The following is a 19,912-nucleotide window of genomic DNA, read 5'->3' as shown; positions in this document are numbered from 1 at the left end:
ATCTAGATGTTGGAGTAAGTGATAGGAATCTTCATGGTGTGGTATCTTCTGGTTTCCTAAACTGCATTGCCAGCAACTTTGGCTCAGAAGGTTTCCTTTTCTAATGCACAGAATCAGTAGTTACTCAGAAGTGATGTATTTCATCTTTGGAGGACAATACAGCCAATTTTGTATGACTTTGTAAATGAGTGAATGTTTTATATTTATGCTATACTTACTCTCTTCTTTCCATGTTCTCCTACTTTTTAATTTCTAATAGTATCTAATGGAATAACTTTTCTGCATGTTGAAATTTGTCTTTTGTATACATATATGTAATAACATATCCAAAATTAATTCTCTCACTAGCACCTGGAAATCCTTTAAATGTTTTTTTATTGTACTGAAGAGGATCTTAACAAAATATACCTTTATTACTAACACTGAATCATGGTTATAATTAAGGGTCAAAGTTTAGGAAGCTGCTCATGTGAATGAAACTATTGTATAAATATACCTCTTAGTGATAAAATGCACTTCATTCCAGTTCTGGTTTTGATGGTGGGGATAATGCTGTGTCAGTCTTTAAGGATTATCACTCCTCCATGTTCTGATCTTCTGTTTTCAAAACCTCTGTTGAGTGTCACATATATGCCTTATCTTGAAAAAAAAAATTGTGATGTTCTCTGTACTTGTTGAAAATAGATTAGTCTGAATTACCAAGATGGAACATATGTACTGTAGCCCTTGCTTCCTGTAAAGGCATATTGAGTCACATATGGTTGCTCCACCTTTGAGAAACTCCTGCCCATACAAGCTGTAATCTCAGCAGGAGCTGAAAAGCCCTTTCATTCATGAAATGAGGCTGTGCCTCTGTAAGAGTGGCAACAGCTGTTGTGTCTCTGTTCTCGTTGTCTTCTGGATTTACCTGAGAGCATCTGTCATTCATCAGAGATGGTGCTGTTGAAAGTTATATTTGGTGAGAGCAGGAACCAGAAGCAGTTTTCTGAGGCAGAATGTGTCCTATAATATATAATAGGCATCAATTTCTCTGCTGCTTGAAACCATACTACCGTAATTTTTTTTTTCCGTATTTTGAATATTGAAGATAAGAATAATTCTCTCATTAAAGAGAAGGCAGGGATCTGTGTATGGTGTAATATGTGTGGTGCTTTGTGAAAAATGGATTTTGGAGATACTTTCTGTATTGTGGAACATGTACTTATCAGTATTACAAAATTTGAACGTTTAGCATCTCAGACACTATATTCAGATTAACTGCATTCTGGATACTGTAAATACAAAAAAAGTTGGACCTTGAAGCTTTTGAACTCTTCACTTAGCATAACTTAAGGTAGAGTCTCCACTTAGGAGGTCTGCTGACCATTTTGCATACTATTTCCTCTTGTTTCAGCAAAAGGATTCCTCCACAGAGGAGTCAGAAAGCTCAGGTGATGAAGAGAAGCAGGAAGTAACATCAAATTTCAAAGAGGAATCTAAGGTCACAAGAGATCTTTGTCAAAATACCCAGAAGCCATCCAGAAATGAAACTCCCAGTAAAAAGTAAGTACATTGTGGGAATTTTTTATAAACTGTTTGATCTTGTAGCATATATTTATGGTTCTACTTTATAGCAATGTAAATTCAGTCCTTCAAAGGGCTCTGTTTTGAACTGCTTACTACTCTCTTGACTTTCCTAGGGAATGTCCTACCTCGACAAGTACAGAAGAAGAAGCTATTCAGGGCATGCTTTCTATGGCAGGATTGCACTATACTACATGTTTACCAGGTCATACTCAAAGCACAGACTGCACAAATAAAAGAACCTCTCTTCAGGAACACAGAAGCTACCCCAGGAGTCGGCATAAAGACAGACAGCCATCTCAGAGCCACAAAACCATAGAATGTGGTAAGTATCTCAACTAAGGACACTGCTGCTCTCTGCATTTGGACACAGTGCTCAGAATAATCAATTAAAGTTACATTTTTAGATATGTAGTTATTAGATTAGTAGCTTTGAAATAAATCAGATGGACAATCAGGTGTATTCTGTGGTTTTGCTTTGTTGGTGGGTTTTTTTCTATAAAAACTGAAAATGAGCAAACTTAGCTTGTCATCAGAATACCCCTTCTAAATATTTCCATCTTAAAGTTTTGTGACATTCTTACAAGAATGGGAAACTTGTGGCTAGATTGAACGTATTAAAATTTGAGCTTGTTGAACTTCATTTTAGGTAGGTCTGTGAAGGAGGAGGAAGGAGACTTGGGAACTTCATCATGGACTAGACACCTGAATGAAGCTTCGAGGATTACCCCTCAGGTAAAGCAATGATTACAACATATTGAGCACATTTTGATAGGAGAAGAGATCATGAAATTGTAAGTACAGAAGGCATGGTGGATGGGTCTTTACACACTATGTGTGTGACAGATACTTCTGGTTCTGGTAACTGGGTTATTTTTGTCATGCATTTTTTCACTGTTATTTCAGTCAGGTTTTTTCCTTTCAAATTCTTTTCTCTCATAGTACCTAATACAAAGGTGTTCAGGGTAGTATCTTGAAAAATAAAAAATACTGCATTAAAAATGTGTGAATTTATATTTATTCTAACTGGGAAAGCACTTTCTTGTTTATTCATTGTTATTCCCAGCCAGAACATCAGAACAAGTGAACACGTTGATAGTATGTATAGTAAAGATACTTGCCTAGGAAATTGGTACTGCTAAACTGATAGCTTTCAACAGCTGGCAAGTAGGAATATTTTTGTTTTTTGGTGTCCAGATGGACTCCAGCAAGGAATAAAGGGTTGTGTCTTATACTCTGAACTTTTTAAATATTTCTGAACTTGTCTGTATTAGAAGTATTAGAATAATTAATTAACTAGAACAACTGAAATTGAAAAGATTACAGCCATTAAATAGCACTGTTTTTAACTCCATGCTTTGTAGTGTTTGCTTTGTAAGAATATCTGACTACATGGTACTCCTTTACAATCTGTAATTCCCAATTTAGGATTTATTCTTTCATTAGCTGAATATTGAAAACAAATTACCAATTAAAGCAGTAAGTGATAGCGGTATGGCTTGTTATAGTGGCTGGTTTAATCAAGAGCAATTGCATTTGTTTTGGTCACTGCAAACTGAAAAGGAAAGGTAGAGGAGTTGAGCATGTTAGTATGTGTACTTAAACTGCAGCATTGCCCTTAGGTTTATATGGAAAAGCTTGCACAGTGACAATGTTGTTTGTATGTTATCTTTAAGAGGTATCCTAAAAGAAACAATGGACTCATAAAATGGTCAGATACTGGTGGAACTGAAATATCTGTTTCAAAGACATTGGAGTGAACCTATAGCCAGAAGCTACTAACTTGTACATCTTTCTTCTCATTTCCGTACTAGGATGCAAATAAGACTCAAAAATATATCAAGAAGGAGGGTTCATCAGAAGCCAGTCTTAAGGTTCAGGATAACAGAAGCATAGTCCACAGCAACAGCTTGAGTTTTCAGCATGGCAAATACACACGAGACTCCAGCCTGATGCAAGCAGAATGTCAGCTGAGTGATGGCAGCCTTAGCCCTGACAGGCCCTATGGTGAAACATCCTTGTCTGTACCACTGCACCCAACAAAGAGGCCAGCATCAAATCCACCCCCTATCAGCAACCAGGCAACAAAAGGTAGTGCTTATCTCCATCCCCTTGCCAAAGTGGGCCAGGGGAGGGAAGTAAAAGACTAAATGCAGAAACTGAGTGAAGGACAGGATTAGACCTTGAGGGGAAATACCAAGTGAGCATGCTGTGGTGGAGAGTCAAATTCTGGTACAGAATATGGGGAGGAATTAAGAAAGATCTAACTGGTCTGGATCAGATTTGCATGTTGCAATGAAGGTTTAGAAACTCTTTACACTTTAGAAATAGTCTGATGAGCATATTATGTAGGTTTTAGTTTCTGGTTTATATTCTATAATTTACTCAAGGGAATAACTTGAGTAAAATTCAGCAAGCTCAGTTTAAGTTCTCCCCTACTACACCCACTGCCCTTCATAGACTGGAAATATTTGTAAATAATATACTCATTTTATTTATGATAATTCTAGCCAGAGTTTAGAGAAAACAGTTCCTGGGGGTGTTTTTTTTTTAGTTATTCTGGTTCCCTATTTGTTTTTCAAACTGATTCTGGTGAAAATGTTGCCTTCTTCAGCTTGAAAGCTGGGTTTCACCATTGCTCTCCAATGATTAAAATTCATTCTGAAATTCCTGATTGAAGTACTTGCTTGGGTTTTTCAGGCAAACGTCCAAAGAAAGGAATGGCAACTGCTAAACAGCGCCTTGGGAAGATCCTGAAGCTGAACCGGAATGGCCATGCACGCTTCTTTGTTTAATGTAGCTGCTACTTCTACTACTGCTGTCTTTCCTACACAGACCAGTATTGAGGGCAACAGAGCCTGGAGCTGCTGTTACTCCTCTGCTTGAAGCAGACTTGCATGTACCATAGAAAACACTGCCTGATGAACAAAAGAAAGAAAGAAAAAGAGAAAAGAAAAAAAAAAAGAAAAAAGAAAAAAAAAACAAAACACACAAAAAAACCCAACCCAATGCTGCATTTTCACTGTGCCACACCTGCTCAGCAATAACCATACGGGAACGGGGAAATCTTCAGAGAGACATGGACTGTGAGAAATAGTCTCTCATCAGGGCTTGATTATCATTTGTTGCTGGTAGTTTCTGACCTAAATTAATGAGGGGAAGATGATGAAGGTGGTTTATCAATAATTTATTTCTGATAGATTTTTCACAACTTTAAAATTCATTTAAGAAACTATTTATTTGGAAGACTTTTTCTGTGGGGGGTTTATTAATTTAGATTTAATAATGTGAAAGTTTTAAATTGTTTTGATAATGTGTGTTTGGTGCAGTGGAGAGCCACATTAATTGTGATTAGTCTGGACTCCTAAATTTGGTATTCAGGTTATAGTCTTAAATAGGGATGAGATGCATTATTAATTATTTTTTAAATTAAGGCATAAGGAATCTTTTTATTTTTTCCTGCTTTTTGTAAGCTGTTGGCTGGGCTTCTGTTGACTTGCAAGTTGCTTATTCTCTGCCAGCTTGATTATTTTTTGACTTGTCCTTTTTAATATCAGATTTATTTATTTAATGGACTAGAAGAGACTCCTAAAGAATAATTTTCTTATGTCAGTCCAGTAGCTAACTTGTTTTAAACTCCACCTCTTTCCTCCAAATCTGAGTACATATTTTCCTCCTGATGATCTGTCTGTGATGGTTTTCTTCTATAAAAAGACTCCCTGAAACTGTATTTGTTGAAGTTATTTAAGAGTTGGTACAAAGGAGGAAGATCCAATATATCTTTTGGAGGAACGGGGACATCAGTTACGATAAATGTTTCTTCAGAACAGTTGCTCTCAAATAACTCGTAAGATACTCATTGCAGTCATAAGATTTGGCATTTTACTTAATGTAGCATGGAAGAAGCATTAAAGTGTTGTTATTGTATGTTAAACACATTTTACTGAAGAGTCATGAAAGCAGGAGAACGTGTTGCTTTCAAAGCTGGGCGAGACAGCAAATTAAAAGTCTTAACTGGTCCATATATATATAAGCATTTAAGTAGCTTACTGGTATCAGAATGATTGTTTGCGTCAGGCTTCATACAGAACTGATAGCAAATGCCAATTCTGAATTATTGTAAATAATTTTGATTTAAAATTTGTATTTTTCTGTAATATAAAATTAAATATTTAACTTTTGAGGGACGGGGATGAAGGCAGAAAGGGGAATACTTTTACTTGATTCTGGAAAAAGGGCATTTTGCAGGGTCCAGCCAAATGTAAACATTAATATGCTAGTGACAACAATATTGTTGGTTGAGTTTTTTTTTGTTGTTTGTTTGTTTGTTTGTTTGGTTTTTTTATTTGTAAGAGTAAAAATACCCCTGCATAGCTGTCTAAGACATCAAATTGATTTTAATTTTCCACACCAATTTTTCCTTCCTCCATATCCTATACTGGAATAATATTCTCATGTAGTTTGGAAACAAAGTCAGTTTTATTTTCAGAATATTTGTGCAAAGTTATTTTTATTTAGGCTAGATTATGAATGCCTCTAGAAATTTGTGGAAATAGTTCTGATGTCAGGTGTCCTTTATTGCTGCAGGGTTGGAACCAATTACCATTGTTACCCTGTTTCTAAATGGAGAAACATCAAAATATAGTGCCACTGCAAAAAAGTCAGGTAGCCTTCATAGCTTTACTTTATCTGGAGCTTGAAAATTATAGTTTAGGAGTGTTTTTTGCAGCCCTACTTTTACATTATGACAACATGACTTGTTTTGTGACTTGTATGGATGAATTTTTGAACTTTTTTTGTTTGTTGATTAATGTTTCACAAAAGCAAGTTTTTAGTATTTTTAATTTTTTTTTTAATTTAACGCAAGTTACCAACCTTTAGAATATTGGGAATGGAGGTAGTCAAGGATTTCTAAAAAGTAGAAGATAAGCTAAGAAGTATTCTACAGGTGCTGAAAATGACTATAAGGACTTGCTGTTCTCAGGTGCTATGTTTTCTAGATGGAAATAGTTAAAAGAGACTATATTAACTCTCTTCTAATATGTTCTCACCAAAGTAAGTCAAATAAATAAACTATATTGTCAATATTAGTTAAAATTATATACCCATATAAATTTTCTCTTCATTTAAACTTGAGCAAATGGTTTAATGCCTGCCAGGCTGTGGAAACTGTTTTAGCTTTAGCATATTGAACCAGACTGTTTCCTTCCTGCTGGCTGTACAATTTCTAATGATAGAAAATTCCAGTTTAGGGCAGCAGTCAAGATTCAGAGCAGAATAAAGTATGAGTTCTCTCTCCTTAAAGAGAGATTTTTGTCTGAAGTAAAAGTATACCAGAATAGAATCTGGAGTAAGGAATTTTAAAATACAGAGTATGCTTCCTTATACATGTGATTGGTTTATAGAAAGTCCCTTTTCTGACCATCCATGCTATTTATCTGTATCTTACTGTTGAAACATAGATATGGCTGGACCCATATATATTATTTCTTCTTGGTTTTATCCTTTCTTTTACTCTAATTTTCTACCTTTTTTTTTCCAAGTGGCTCTCCACTGTCATGAATTTATATAGTAGTCTCTTCACAGACTGTCAACAGGCAGAGGTTCATTCCCATTTTCTTCAAATATCCATGCTTCCAGCAGAAGTTAAATCTGATGTTCCAACTCAGAAATAAGTAATTCAAAAGAAATTGCCATGTTGAGCAGTATTAAAAAAAAAATAGGAAAACAACAAAGGGGAAAAAATAAATCCCCTGGTAGCTCATGAAGAGGATGTGGTGACCTCACTTGTTTTGTGTACTTGTATGTAGAGATGTATTTATTGTGTTCTAGCTGAAATCACTTCTGCACCAATCTTTCTGTAGATGGACTGAACCTTGTGTTGTTGTAGTGGAGAGAAAAAGCCCAATTTTTTTTCTTGCTGTCTCACTTGGGGTGGAAGAGGGAGGGAGTAGGGGAACACTGGCTGGACAACAGCAAATTACGCCTGCTATGGTAACTTGTTTTCAAGGATAATCTTTTTTGAAAAGTCAGAGAACTCACATTTGGCATAAAACTCAATTTTTATTTTTTTTTTCTAGGCAGAACAATAGGAAACGAAATATTGTAGGGGTTTTCCCACTCTCTTAAGTTCTCACGTTCCTACAATTGCAAGAAAAAGAAACAAATATGAAAATGGAAAGACCACCTAGAAACTATATCAAAGACTCTTCCAGCAACTTTCCCTTTTCTTCTCCTACTGTACTTGCTAATAAACCCTGGCTACAGGGTAGCCTTTGTTGACCTCTGAGGTAGATTACCTATGCAACCTATAATACTCTCCATGAATTAATTCTTAAAGAGAATTGTGGAAGGGTTAGATGTCGAGAGTTAAAATTGTTGCTTTCTGATCACATGGGGGGTTTTGAGTATTTTTATTTTTTAATTATTTTTTGGTGGTTGAAGTGTTTACCTTTGGTAGAGATGTAAGAGAACACAGTGTCATGATCACATTTTAGATGCTTCAGCTTTCCCTGGGCTTTGCTCTAAGGTGTAAGCTACCTTCACTTACAAGACCATAAAGTTGCAAGTGTTGAAAATTCTTGCAGGATTTCAAAGCCAGAGCTGGTTAGAATCTCACCTACCCCCTTTTGCGGTGGAGATTGAGCAGAGCTGAAACTAGAATGACCCAGTGCCCTCTTTAGGCTCCACATGCCCACCTGTCCCTTCACACTCCCACCAGGACCCCCAAGCCTTGTGTCTTTCCAGAATGTCATTCACATAATACTTCCAGACCATTAAAAGCTGTTTGTAGTTGTGGGGCTGAGGGAGCCCAGCACTACTTTTTGACAGAAGAAATATAAATGGAACCAAGGGCCTTACTGTTTATCATTAAACAAGATGAAAAGCTGCAACATCCATTTTTCCAAAAAAGAAACCCAACAAAACAAACCACCCTGGTAACCCTCTTTGTGGGAGAGTATGAATGATAAGTCATGCAGTGGATGGGAAATGAAAGTAGCACTGATAAGGAGATGCATTCTTCATAGGCTGCATTTCTATTTGGAAAAGAAAGGACTTTTTCTACTTTTAATATAAATTAAGCCATAAGAATTTCATGCTGTGGGAAGGGAATGAAAGGGATCACTTTAAGAGATTATATTGATATGTATTGTCACTTCTGCTGGGAAATGTCTATTGCTGCCAATGCTTTGGTGAATCTTTTTTTTTTAAAAAAAAAACATGGAATTTGAAAAAAAAAATGGGGCTAGTTCTTGGCTATATTTACTAGTTTTGTAGTAATGTTTTGCTGGCCCATTTGTCTTCCCCCTTTTTCTACTCTCATAGTCTAATTTCTGTCTTTCCTTCTTAATGTTTCTCAAAATACTAGCTTGTCTGCTCAGTAGGGGTTGGTGTATGTGTGTCTTCCTTTTTACAGAAACGCACTACTGTGTTAAGTATTGGCTGGGAAATGGGATGCTGCAGCTTTAAGAGCATTTTTTCAATTCATAACAGTATTTCCCATCCTCTTTTGCCTGCAGGCAGGGAAAGTGTATGTACAGTATTTATTTTGTTTTGATTTTACTTTAAATTTGTAAGTTTCTATAAGTAGTTCACATTGACTATTCTAGGGGAGGACAAGTGGCTTTGTTTAAATTTGTATTTGATATTCATAGTTTCCACTTTCTGTACTTTAAAATACTGAAATTAAAAAATTGTATGCTTATGTTTTGATTTTAGCACTCGAAAGTGTTTAATTTCTTCAGACTTCTGCTCATTTACTTCAGTGTAAATACAGTAAAATGTACAGAATATCATCAGGAGAGAAATGCTTTTCTAGGTCCAATCTCTGTACCCTTTGCTTGACACATTTTAAAGAAGAAATTTTGTGGAGAAATGTGAGGAAATATTCTCATACCATTTTTTTTAAACATTTTTTCAAAGTGCAAATTTCATTTCAATCCAAGTATATTATGTGGCAACTAAATGCATTTTGTGAAGATGTGTGTATTCTTTTTGAATCCTAATCTAAAAAGGAGATGGAAGTGTTTGTGATTCATCGTATTATCAGATCTAGATCTGTAAGAAGGGTGTCAAATGGTATTTTTGTATTCTTGCTCTTGGCTTTTGTTCAGGTTTGTCTCACACTACTGATGGCGGACTCAGCTCTTGATTTGTTGGTTGTTTTGTTTTTTTTCTTTTTCCTTGAAGCATGTGCAGTTTCTGGAAGAGCTTTCTCTTTCACACTTACATATGCTTAGCCATACTTGCTTTGGTCCTGGAGGACTTCCCTGCTGATTTTTCCCTCCAGACATCATCATCATCATCTGTTTTGCAGCTGCCTGTGCTCCCTATTCTGACTCCTGTGGTAGTGCAGTGTTTGCATGTGGGTGCTTTCCTAGGGGGTGATGCCAGCATTGCTGCCCCACCCTGCAGCTTGGTGTGAAGCCTTCTCCTCTGGCCCACTGGCCTGCTGCAGTGCAGTCATTCATGGGAGCCCAAGAGAAATGAATGGTGCACCAATGGCATTGGAAGAATCAGCTGGCAAAAGAGTTTGATATCAGCATCCTGTTCAGGTTTGCTTCTTAGCCTGGCTTCTAGTTTACAGAGAATTTATGGTTGACTATAATGACTTGAAGATCTGTTCATTGACTTAATTGTGCCAGGTGCTTTCCAGGAAAAGAGCAAGAATACTGACCTCATCAAATCATGTACTGCTTAATGGAACAGTTAAAAACCCATGACAAACTGGGAAGTTTTGTGGCCTAAAGTTTAAAGCATGATAGTGCTGCAGATTTGGGGAGCAGAAACTTCTGTGCTGTTCCAAAAACAAATTTTATTTGAGTGGAGGGAAAAATCATGAGTCAAGTACAGAGGTTGATGATGAAATATTTTTGCATCCAGATATCTGTTCCCGTTGTACTTTGACACACCTTTACATCTTTTCAATTAATGTGTTAAAACTGATTTTAAAATTTGTTAGCCCAAGATTTGCCAAAGATCTGAAAGAGCTGTTTGTCTGTCAGAGCAACTGCATTTTTTGAAAGGGTCTTAATCACTGTGATTGAAGAGCAATGCTACAACCTATGCATTTCCATCAGACACTCATCTGGATTTGTCACACTCAGCTCATTGCACACAGTAATGTTTTGGTCTTAAAGTGATAGACTTAAGAGAGCTCCTCAGTGGGCCACAAGTACAAGTTTCATACTCATATAAAAACCTACACAAGCAACTTTACTGTTTGCCCTTTTGGTTTTTTGCCAGCTACACAGAGGTTTTTTTTTTCTCTCAGCTGTTTAGTGGATGACAGGATAATACACTGGAAAACTGGTGAAATATCTCAAGTGCTGCTTTAAATGCTACTGGATAGCCTTCAGCAGCTGGAGCCATATTTTCATTAAAAGTCAGATTTTCTGGTCTGATTTTCTGTTTGCAGAGAATGGAGAAATACTTACCTGGATTAATCTTTCCTGAGGGACAGATGGATTTTAAAAATTTCAAGGCTACCAAATCCAGCAAAACAATTTAATTTCTAAAGTCAGGGAATGAACAAGGTATCTTTTTGGTATCTGAAGACTAAAGTTACTGATTTTGGTTTTTAATCAACAGTATTCTGCTGTGTTTGAGGTAAAGTACCCACTTGTAAAGTGCCTACAGAGTGGCTTTTCATTTCTGTACATTTAGTGAAGTTCAGCTCTCTTCAGAGGGTTTGTCCTGACCTGCTTGAGTTGTGAAGCTTTTGTGTAGTGGTGGCTCATCAGTTAACATGTTCAACCAAACCTTTTCTAGTTTGTTTTGTTTAGGTGGAACTTTGGCTTGATGATGGAAACCTGACTAATAGCATGAATATGGTGAAGTCAATCATGCTGAGTGTTAGTTTCTGTAGAAACTTAGTTTTTTTTCTTTGTATAGAAGTATTTGTCCTGGGAGCCCTTGAAATTAGACTTCTAGTGCTGGTAAGTAATGTCAGCTGTCTCAAGCCAAAAGTTAATGAGGACTGAAACTGTAAAACCAGAATGTTATTGTTACTCCTTCTGATACAGCCAGGATTGTTAAACACCTTGGTTTCTACAGTGGTAGTGATGGAAATTTTTACCTGCAGAAAAAACAGCTGGTGATAAAGACAGTGAATAAAATCTGTCATTGCCAGAACTCATAGTATTTCACCTAACAGCTGGCTAATAGCAGAGTTTGCTTTGTCTAGACTAAGGTCTGATTTCTCGAAAGCCAGTTATATTCAGTCTTTAGAATAACTACTGCAAATTTTCGAAGAATTGTGTTTGGCTCAATAGATCTATTTATCTGTACTGCTTCTGCTGTATTTGCTTTGGTCTTGGAAAAAATACTCTACTTTGGAACATATAAGTCAACTAAAAAAAAAAAAAAAACCAAACCAAAAACCAGTATACAAAGAGTCTGCTTGTTTGTGATGCTTTGCCCCAAAGTTTATCCCTTGTAAGAAATTTTTGCTGAAATGAGTTTGAGTAAAGTTCCCGTCCATACTTGGAGAATGTGGTATCTGTCTGGAAGTATAATTTGCCCATGAATCATAAGACTTGGTGGTAAGTCATAAAGATACAAGTTGGCTTTTTGTTTTGGTTAAGCTAAAAGCCAACAAACTCTAGAAACTGCTACTCTGGTCTCCTCAAATAGAATGTGGGCTGTGGAAATTTTGTTTTAACATGGCAACAGTTTCAGCTGAGTTTTAATTTGAACAAGATACTAAATCTTGTGCTTTATTCTTAAGTTGATTTCTAGTTACAAAGGGTTTTTTAGTTTTTTACAAAAGGTCTTTGAATTGTTCTGTTACAGTTCTGGCCCAGTAAAAGTTTTCCTGTGCTCAACCAGCCCTTGTAGAAAGGGTTTTAAATTCCATCATGATATGGTTACTGAGCAGAGCTAGTCCCATGTGTTAAAGCATTGCACCTCTTGCAGGAGAGCATTCAGAGTGCATTTGCCATGCCAGCTGTCCTCAAAGTAATGTCAAAACTGGTTGTTCAGATGAGGTTCCTCCTTTAAATGAACCATTTTGGTTCCAGGTTTGTTCATATTCAGCCCAGGTCTGCTGGGAGTGGGGACAGGAAAAATCTGTGAGCTGTGCAGTGCACGACTGCAAATGGAGTTGATCGTATTGTAAAGACTGCTGGACAGCTGTGCCTGTCATTAAGCACCACAAGTGATGCTGAACTGTAGTCTTGGGAGGGAAACCAAGCATTAAATGGGACATGGCATGTGAAGGATGCCTTTTTCCCCAGGCTTTTGCAGCAGGTCAGAAAAGAGGAATTGGTGAGATGCTTTGGGAAAACTCAAAAACACTGTATAGCATAATACCACTTCTGGTGCTACAGGAAGTTGTTTTTAGACACTGGCTCTGTTGATGCATTTTCTTCACTATTAAGAGGATTTCACTTTAAGAAGTTCAGTTTGTAGAGAACATGAAAGATACTTTCTGTAACACATCCCAGTTCCCTTATGAATGAGGTTTGTACTGAAGTGTCTGGAGAGTGGGAATTCCTGTGTAGTGCTCGGGTTCTGATGTAAGACATTTCCTCCATGCAAACCTTATGTTCTCACAATACAGGGCCACTGCTGTGCCCTGATAGCTTATAGACTATTTTCAGTAATGTTGCCACTAATTTTCTGTTGCCTCTAATCTCAAAGAATATTGAATGGTATGAAATGTCAGCTACCAAACTCCAGCAATATTAGCTACGATTAAAGGAATGTCTTCACTAATCCTTTTAAAAATTACACATTTCAGTAGACACCAAAATAGTGCTGTCAATACTTTTAAAACACTTAAATTCTTTTCCTCTTGGTTGGGACATTCAGACATTTCTGTATATTTTTTCTGCACTGATGCAAACTCTCAGTATGTTTTACAGTGCATGGCTTGAAGAAAAAGCTGAGTTGCTAGCCTGTGCTGCACTGTTGTGGTTCACTGAGAACGACTAAAAGATTGGGAATGACACAATAAAAAAATCACTAATCGATTAAACATTCTGTGGAGCCCATACCTCCAGTCATTAACTGAAGCACTAGAGCACTGGTTGTGGTATAACTTGCTATCTTAAAGATGTCACGTTGACTAATCAGATCAAAATGTACATAGTGGTGGAGAATAGAAAGGAAACCACATATATATATATAAAATGAAGCAATTTTTTTATTAATTAGCTACAGGAATACTGGATTTTTCACTCTCACCTGCATGAAGGAGTTGAACTGAAAAGTCTTAATACCTGGAAGACAAAGTTGATAGAAATCACTGCAAGTAACAGGGCCGAAATAGGATTGGTTTCTGACTAGAAGCACCACTGTTTTATTTTAGGGAAGAATCTGCTTAGATTTGCACACCTTGTCTGCCCTTTATTTCTAACCAGTTCATATACTGAACATGCATATCAGAATTCCGATGAGACAAGTGTTAATGCCTCAGCTGATATAGTGACATATCTTTAAAATATGTAGCTGTTCTTCTAAGGGTTTTCAGGTGATGCTGCAGTTTGCTCTCCTGGTCAAGACTTAGGATGATTCAGAACTCCCAGTGCTCTTCTGGAAAAAAGTGATCTTGCTGGTCCTAGCCTGTTGTGGGAGGGAGGCAAGATGACCCTCTCTACTGCCTGGGAGTTGCTTTCTCCTGTGCAGGAATTCTTTGAAGGGGAAGGCTTTGGATTGTGCTGCTGAATCTAAACTTTTGTTTTGCTAATGTGCTGAGGGCTCCAGGGATGTACTGGTGAGGGAAGGGGTCAGAGGAATCACAAGTCAGCGGAGTATTCTGACCCTGCCAGCCCCTGTGGTGCAGAGCACGGAAAGGGTGGGATCCTGAAAGACATCCTTGCCTTCCCCCTATGTGTGTGGGCATAAGTGACAGCCAGACCCAGATCTGACCAGCCTCACCAGGGTGATCTCAGGGAACGGCTCCCATCCCCAGCCACTGCCTCCTGGGACTGCTGCCAGATGGGGAAGGGGTTTTGGAGTTCCTTTGGTGGCCTCCTCTTGTCCTCTGCAAGGATGTCAGGTCTGCAGAGGTTAATAATAATAATAATGTGTGTGATAAACACAACAAAAAAATAACCTGGAATTATCCAAGCTGTACCTGGAATGGTGTGAGCTTTCTTACAGATGCAACCCCTGAGGACAGCTTGGGTTTTGAGCATTTTGAAGTGTTACTGAAGACTTACTTTTCCAAATGAGTTTTTCACTTAAGCTACTGGCATAATGTGAAGTGAACCTCTCAGTTCTGCAGTTTTGGAAAAGTTCTTTCTAAACCATTGTAATTTTGGTTTGTTTCATTCTTCATTTGTTACTTTGAAACTGAGTGGAATGTAGCTTTGTCCGATGTTCCAGTCACATAATAATGTAGCAGCTTTGCTTGGAAAGCCCTGGCAGTGGCACTGAATCATCAGCATTTCTGTCACTACAGTAACAGGATGGAAGGAAGTAAAAGAGACACATTTTGCTTTTGTATAAAAACATCTAAACTAAGCATCTCTTGGAGACTTGTTTTAAAACTCTGGATCCCTCTCTGCTTGAATTTCTTTGTCAGCCACCAAGAAAGCTGGGCTATAATGGATCCAGAGTCTGGCTGGTTTTGCAAAAGATCTGAAATGGAGGATATTTACTGACTCTATTTTTTTTTTTTTTTCTATTTAATTTCTCATGTTTTGACTTGTATGCTGTTGCAACCAAGTTTTTACAAGTTAAAAATCAAAAATCTGATAAATCTTAAATGGATTATTTATTTTTTTCCTTTTTTTTTTTAGTTTTTAATTTTTGTAGCTGGAAGCTATAGAATCTCAATGAGCATTTTAGAGATCTATATTGATTTTTACTTCTTCACTTATTTTTTTTGGCTATGTTTTGTAGTGTTTCTGCAGTGAGGTACTGAGTCCTTTTCACTGCTGTGATTCTCATGTCTAAACTATGACATCTCTGGCCTTCCCTTCTACATTTTTCAAATTCTCCAAATCTTTGGGGATGTTTCTGAGTGCAACTCTTACTACCTGATTTTCCTCTCTCCTCAAATGCTATTGATATTTTAAGGTACTATTTAATGACACAGTGTGAATCCAAAGGTTGGCATACCTGTGAACAGCTAGTAAAACTCAAGAGCCCAAAGAACTTTCAATCAACACCATCAAATCATCAGCAATAACATCAATACCTGGGGAATTTAAAAAGAGTTACTGTAAAATTTAGAAAAAGATTTTTCTCTCTTCAAGGTATTATGGCAAGCGACTTTTAGATCACTTTCAAACATAGAACCTGCATAATTTTTATTTTGCAAGGTGTCTTAGAGGTATGCAGAAGAAAATATGAGTATTTGTGTCCATGTGTATGCAGTGCATTTTATCCATGTTTTTTCCATTATTAGGGATTGACTTCTGAGGTAAATACTGTCTACACAGGGTCAGGCTGTGCCCCTGATGCATGGTTTTCTTTCTCTCTCTGTGGCAGAACCTGAGCAAAATCTGGGTTTTGGAAGTCCATGGTTTGCACCTCATATATGGAATAAGGGACAGCGATCCTGTGGAAGCAGCAAAGGGAGGAGAAAAGGAAGGGATACTGAAGATTGTAGGGGAAAATGAACCCTCTGATGTTACTTAGGTTAGCTGTTGAACAATTCTGTGCCAAGTCATCAAAAGGATGTTCTGGATAAAACATTTCTAAAAGGAGCCTTTCCAGTGCAAGATGCTGGGTTTAATAGCTCTGCTGTGAGGCATCTTGTGTGCCTACAGAAAAGGGGCAGGATTCACAACAGTTTCTACTTTCACACTCTGAAGAAATTGCCTGGTGCCTCCTTCTGAAATTTCCCAGTAGTTCTGGTTGGTTTCTGATGGCAATGCTCTGAGCAAAGGCAGATGTGATGCCAAGGTTACATTTCTACTACCTGGCTGATGGATTGTGAATAGTAAATTAATACAAATTCATCTATACTTGTATTCACATTCATGTATTTAAATATCTTTATAAAGAAATCAAAAAGTGTTCTGCAGTGCTCTAATATCATATTCTAATGGCCAGCCAGAAAGGGCGTGGAGCCCATTGCTAGTGACAGTCTTTGCAAAAACTCTTACACTGTTTTCTTTCCTCCCTCCTGTTTCACTTGGGTGTTACTGCTTGTCCTTTGTGATGAATCCTTCCTGGGATGGCAGCTCTTAGATGCTGGATGCTTGTGCAGTGCCTAACAAAGAGAATTAGTTAACACCTTGGGCCAGGATTCAACTGTCTGTAATAATTTTACCCATGCTATTTGAGTAGAATAGAATTTCCCATTCTATCCATTCCATTCCAATCTCAGAAGATGGTAGGGATAATTCCTTCCTTTTTCCCTCTTGCTCTCTGCAGACTCAGCATGGAGAATTCTTCAACAGACATAAATATTTAGGAAGGTTGTATTTCCTTGGCTGTGGGTCATACAAGACTGGAAAGCACAGCAAATGAATTAATTCTCTGCTCGGAACAAAATCTGACACTTGTGATTTTTATGAAAAGTCCCCAAATAGGAGGGGTAAGGATGTGTTCTTGCCTTTTTGCCACATGTGCAAGCAGCGAGCAATGAAAGCCTTTATATCACTCCCAGCATATGTGGCTCACTTTACATTTCCACTTTATGCGTTTCTTGAGCATAGGACAGAAGAAAAGTAGAAAGCTTTGTTTTCATTGGAAAGCTGTATTTTTATCCATGAGCTCTTCAGACAGGGAAGTTAATCCAGAATTCCTGACCACCAGGAGGAGCTCGTGGCACAGCCTGCAGCGTTGGCCCCTGGCTCCGAGCCTGTCAGGATTTCTCCGAAGAGGGAACTTCAAGTGCGAGCAGTGCAGGGACAGCCATCCCCTTGATGCTTTCAGTGCTTTGACGTAGGAATGCACAAAATAAAACTACACCTGGAAAAGGTAAAACGAACCAAACACGAGGGCAGGTGGGACAATGTGCCATGGGCAGATGCTGGGAAGTAACAGAATGTGAATATTCTTCATACTGTGAATGGCTTCATTTATACAGAGAATCCTGGCCTCAAGCTTTACTTCCAAAATCTGTCTTTTTCCCCTTGGTAAAAAAAACAAAACAACAAGACGAGGTGGCATAAAGACCAGCTGGCAGCCAGAAAAAGGGAGTGTTCCCATGGTACAATGCTTTTTAAAGTTTTAGTAAAGCTCTTTATAGGCAAGTCAGTAATGCCACTGTTCACTAATGTGAATGTTCCCAGTTATCCAGGGTAGGCAGAACAAATTTGTAAGTTAAAGCCCGGTAGTTTTTATTGTGGAAATGATGCTTGATTTCACAAAGCACAGAGCTTCACTTTGTGGCTGCCAATTTTCTTCTGTCGATGACAAAGCAGGACAGAGCCACCAGCATTGAAATTGATGAAGAAATTAATTTAACAACTTTCTGCAAAACTGCAGGATGAATGAGGAGAACCCACTGCCAGTCACATCTGTTCTGCCCTCTGTCTATTTTTTGTACTTGTTTTAAAATCTAGTATTCAACATTGCCTCAGGACTAACCAGTTCCCTTTTCACTGAGGCAAGAGACTGATGTCTGTAACCCAGTGACTGTGGGTACCTTTCTTTTTGCTGAAAGAAATTAGTACTGAACAGAGTCTTTTTATCATAGCTGTGCTCTTATCAGACCATCTCCCTTTATATTGCTTCCTTCCCCAGCCATTGTGGAAACAGACATCCTGCCCAAGGCATCGAAATCCGCAATCTGCTGCTTCTGCTGTGGAGCCTCTGGATTTTTGCCAGCAGCCCCTTGAGGTGGTCCCAGATGTGATTGCTTTTTCTGTGCTGCCCTGAAAATATCCGGTAAAAACAAAGGACTGCACTCACCCCAGTTGCCGCTTCGGAGGCCAGCACTTCCTCTGCTCTCAGGGATGTACAGTGGGAGATGTTAGGCATGATGTACCCCAGAGAGACCATGACTAAAATGGCAGGGTCACAGTCAAAGGGATATTCCTACAATAGAATAAAGCCAATCTTTTTATTGCGTCTCTCAGCTGGTCCTCAAGTTTACCTCCAGTTCCCATGAACTTGGGAGATGTGTATGGGATGTCTTTCCCACAGCATTCTTCTGCAGGGAAAATGCAAATTCCTGGCACCTATGTTGTGTGTGAAAGGAGATTGGGTTTTAAAACTGGTTTCCTTCAGTGGGGAAAAAGAAAATAAAGATGATTCTATTTTTATTTCAAAGTAACTTGGGCTTAAAATAGTCACTGCCTTAAAATAAAACCAAAACACATTTTTGATTCAATAGCTTTTTTGGGGAGAAGGCTGGGGGAGAGAGGAGGGAAGCAAAAATACCAGTTCATGACAGTTTGTGGCTTGGATCTGTGAGGGTTTTGTGCTGTTCTGGTAGGCCTGGAGTTTTCAGTAGTCCTGTCTATCAGAAAAACCAACATTGTAGTCCTGGCTGTTGCTGTCAGTGGTTGAAGATGCCCATGTGAAGGCAGAGCAAATGCATCTTCCTGCTGGGTTTCCTTTTGTAATGTGTTACAAGCTTTTATTTTTCACTTGGTTCTTTGATCTTCCCTGCAGCTCCCTTGCTCCAGGTAGCCTGACAGAGTTCCCCTGGCCTACTTCACTCCATAGGTGTTTGTGCATGCAGTAAAACTTTCAGAAGGATTTTAGACCAGTCATCAATTTTTAGGCATTCACTCCTTGAGGAAGCTTGTGTGAGAATCTAGCGCAATCTTTTCTGCAGGTTTGTTGTTGGTTAAAGTGTGTGTTGAGTGTCACAGAAAAGAAAGAAAGAAAAACTTCAAGTATTGGGATCCATCTTGCAATCTGTCACTAAAATGAAAAGATTGGAGGGAATTCAAGAGAAGAGAAGGAAAAAAAATGGTTCCCAGTGAAATCTACATATGCCATGCCTCAACAGTTCTAGAAAGCCATGTGTTGTTCAGCTGGGCTGAGGAATTGTTACTACTGAAGGCACTTTATTGCTATTTTAAACTATGAAAAACCTCTGCTCTGCAACTTCTTTTCCTTACTGAAAGGACTTGGAGAAAGTTGATGTTGCACTTGTCCCTTGGGTTTTCCAATGTCTTTTGGAAAGAATGTTTATGTAGACCCTGGAATTACTATGGTTTCTCAGGACTGCAACTTACTGCGTTATCCTCCCTCATGTCTCCTCACCAGTCTGCAGATAAACCCAGCCAGCTCTCTGAGCTATGGCTGTCCTTGGGGCCATGTGGTAAGTTTGTCATGTTGGGGATGTGAGGGCATGTCCAATCTGGCCTTCAGGTTTATTTCCAGAAATAGAAGTGTATCTCTGTGGCTTCTGTTCTGTTAAATATTGACTTTCCATCAGCAGTGTTAGAGGTAAGGAACCTCTAACAAACCTCTTTGGAAAAAAATCAGC

At 38.2% G+C, this 19,912-nt stretch overlaps 1 protein-coding gene across 1 annotated transcript in view; it reads left to right on the top strand.

The window, feature by feature from the left end:
- LOC131593001 (lysine-specific demethylase 7A-like) overlaps window positions 1-9,276 on the top strand; it is a 61,666-nt gene extending 52,390 nt beyond the window's left edge. Inside the window, exons 16-20 of the mRNA XM_058865086.1 lie at window positions 1,394-1,542; window positions 1,680-1,888; window positions 2,213-2,298; window positions 3,378-3,654; window positions 4,264-9,276. Of these exons, the coding sequence (XP_058721069.1) occupies window positions 1,394-1,542; window positions 1,680-1,888; window positions 2,213-2,298; window positions 3,378-3,654; window positions 4,264-4,358 (816 nt within the window). The 3' untranslated portion in view covers window positions 4,359-9,276. The remainder of the gene's footprint in view (window positions 1-1,393; window positions 1,543-1,679; window positions 1,889-2,212; window positions 2,299-3,377; window positions 3,655-4,263) is intronic.
- The last annotated feature ends 10,636 nt before the right edge of the window (window positions 9,277-19,912 follow it).

Source organism: Poecile atricapillus, chromosome Z (genome assembly GCF_030490865.1).
Source record: "Poecile atricapillus isolate bPoeAtr1 chromosome Z, bPoeAtr1.hap1, whole genome shotgun sequence".
NCBI lineage: Eukaryota > Metazoa > Chordata > Aves > Passeriformes > Paridae > Poecile > Poecile atricapillus.
Note: the sequence above shows the minus strand (reverse complement) of the source record. Positions and strands in the feature narration are given on the sequence as shown.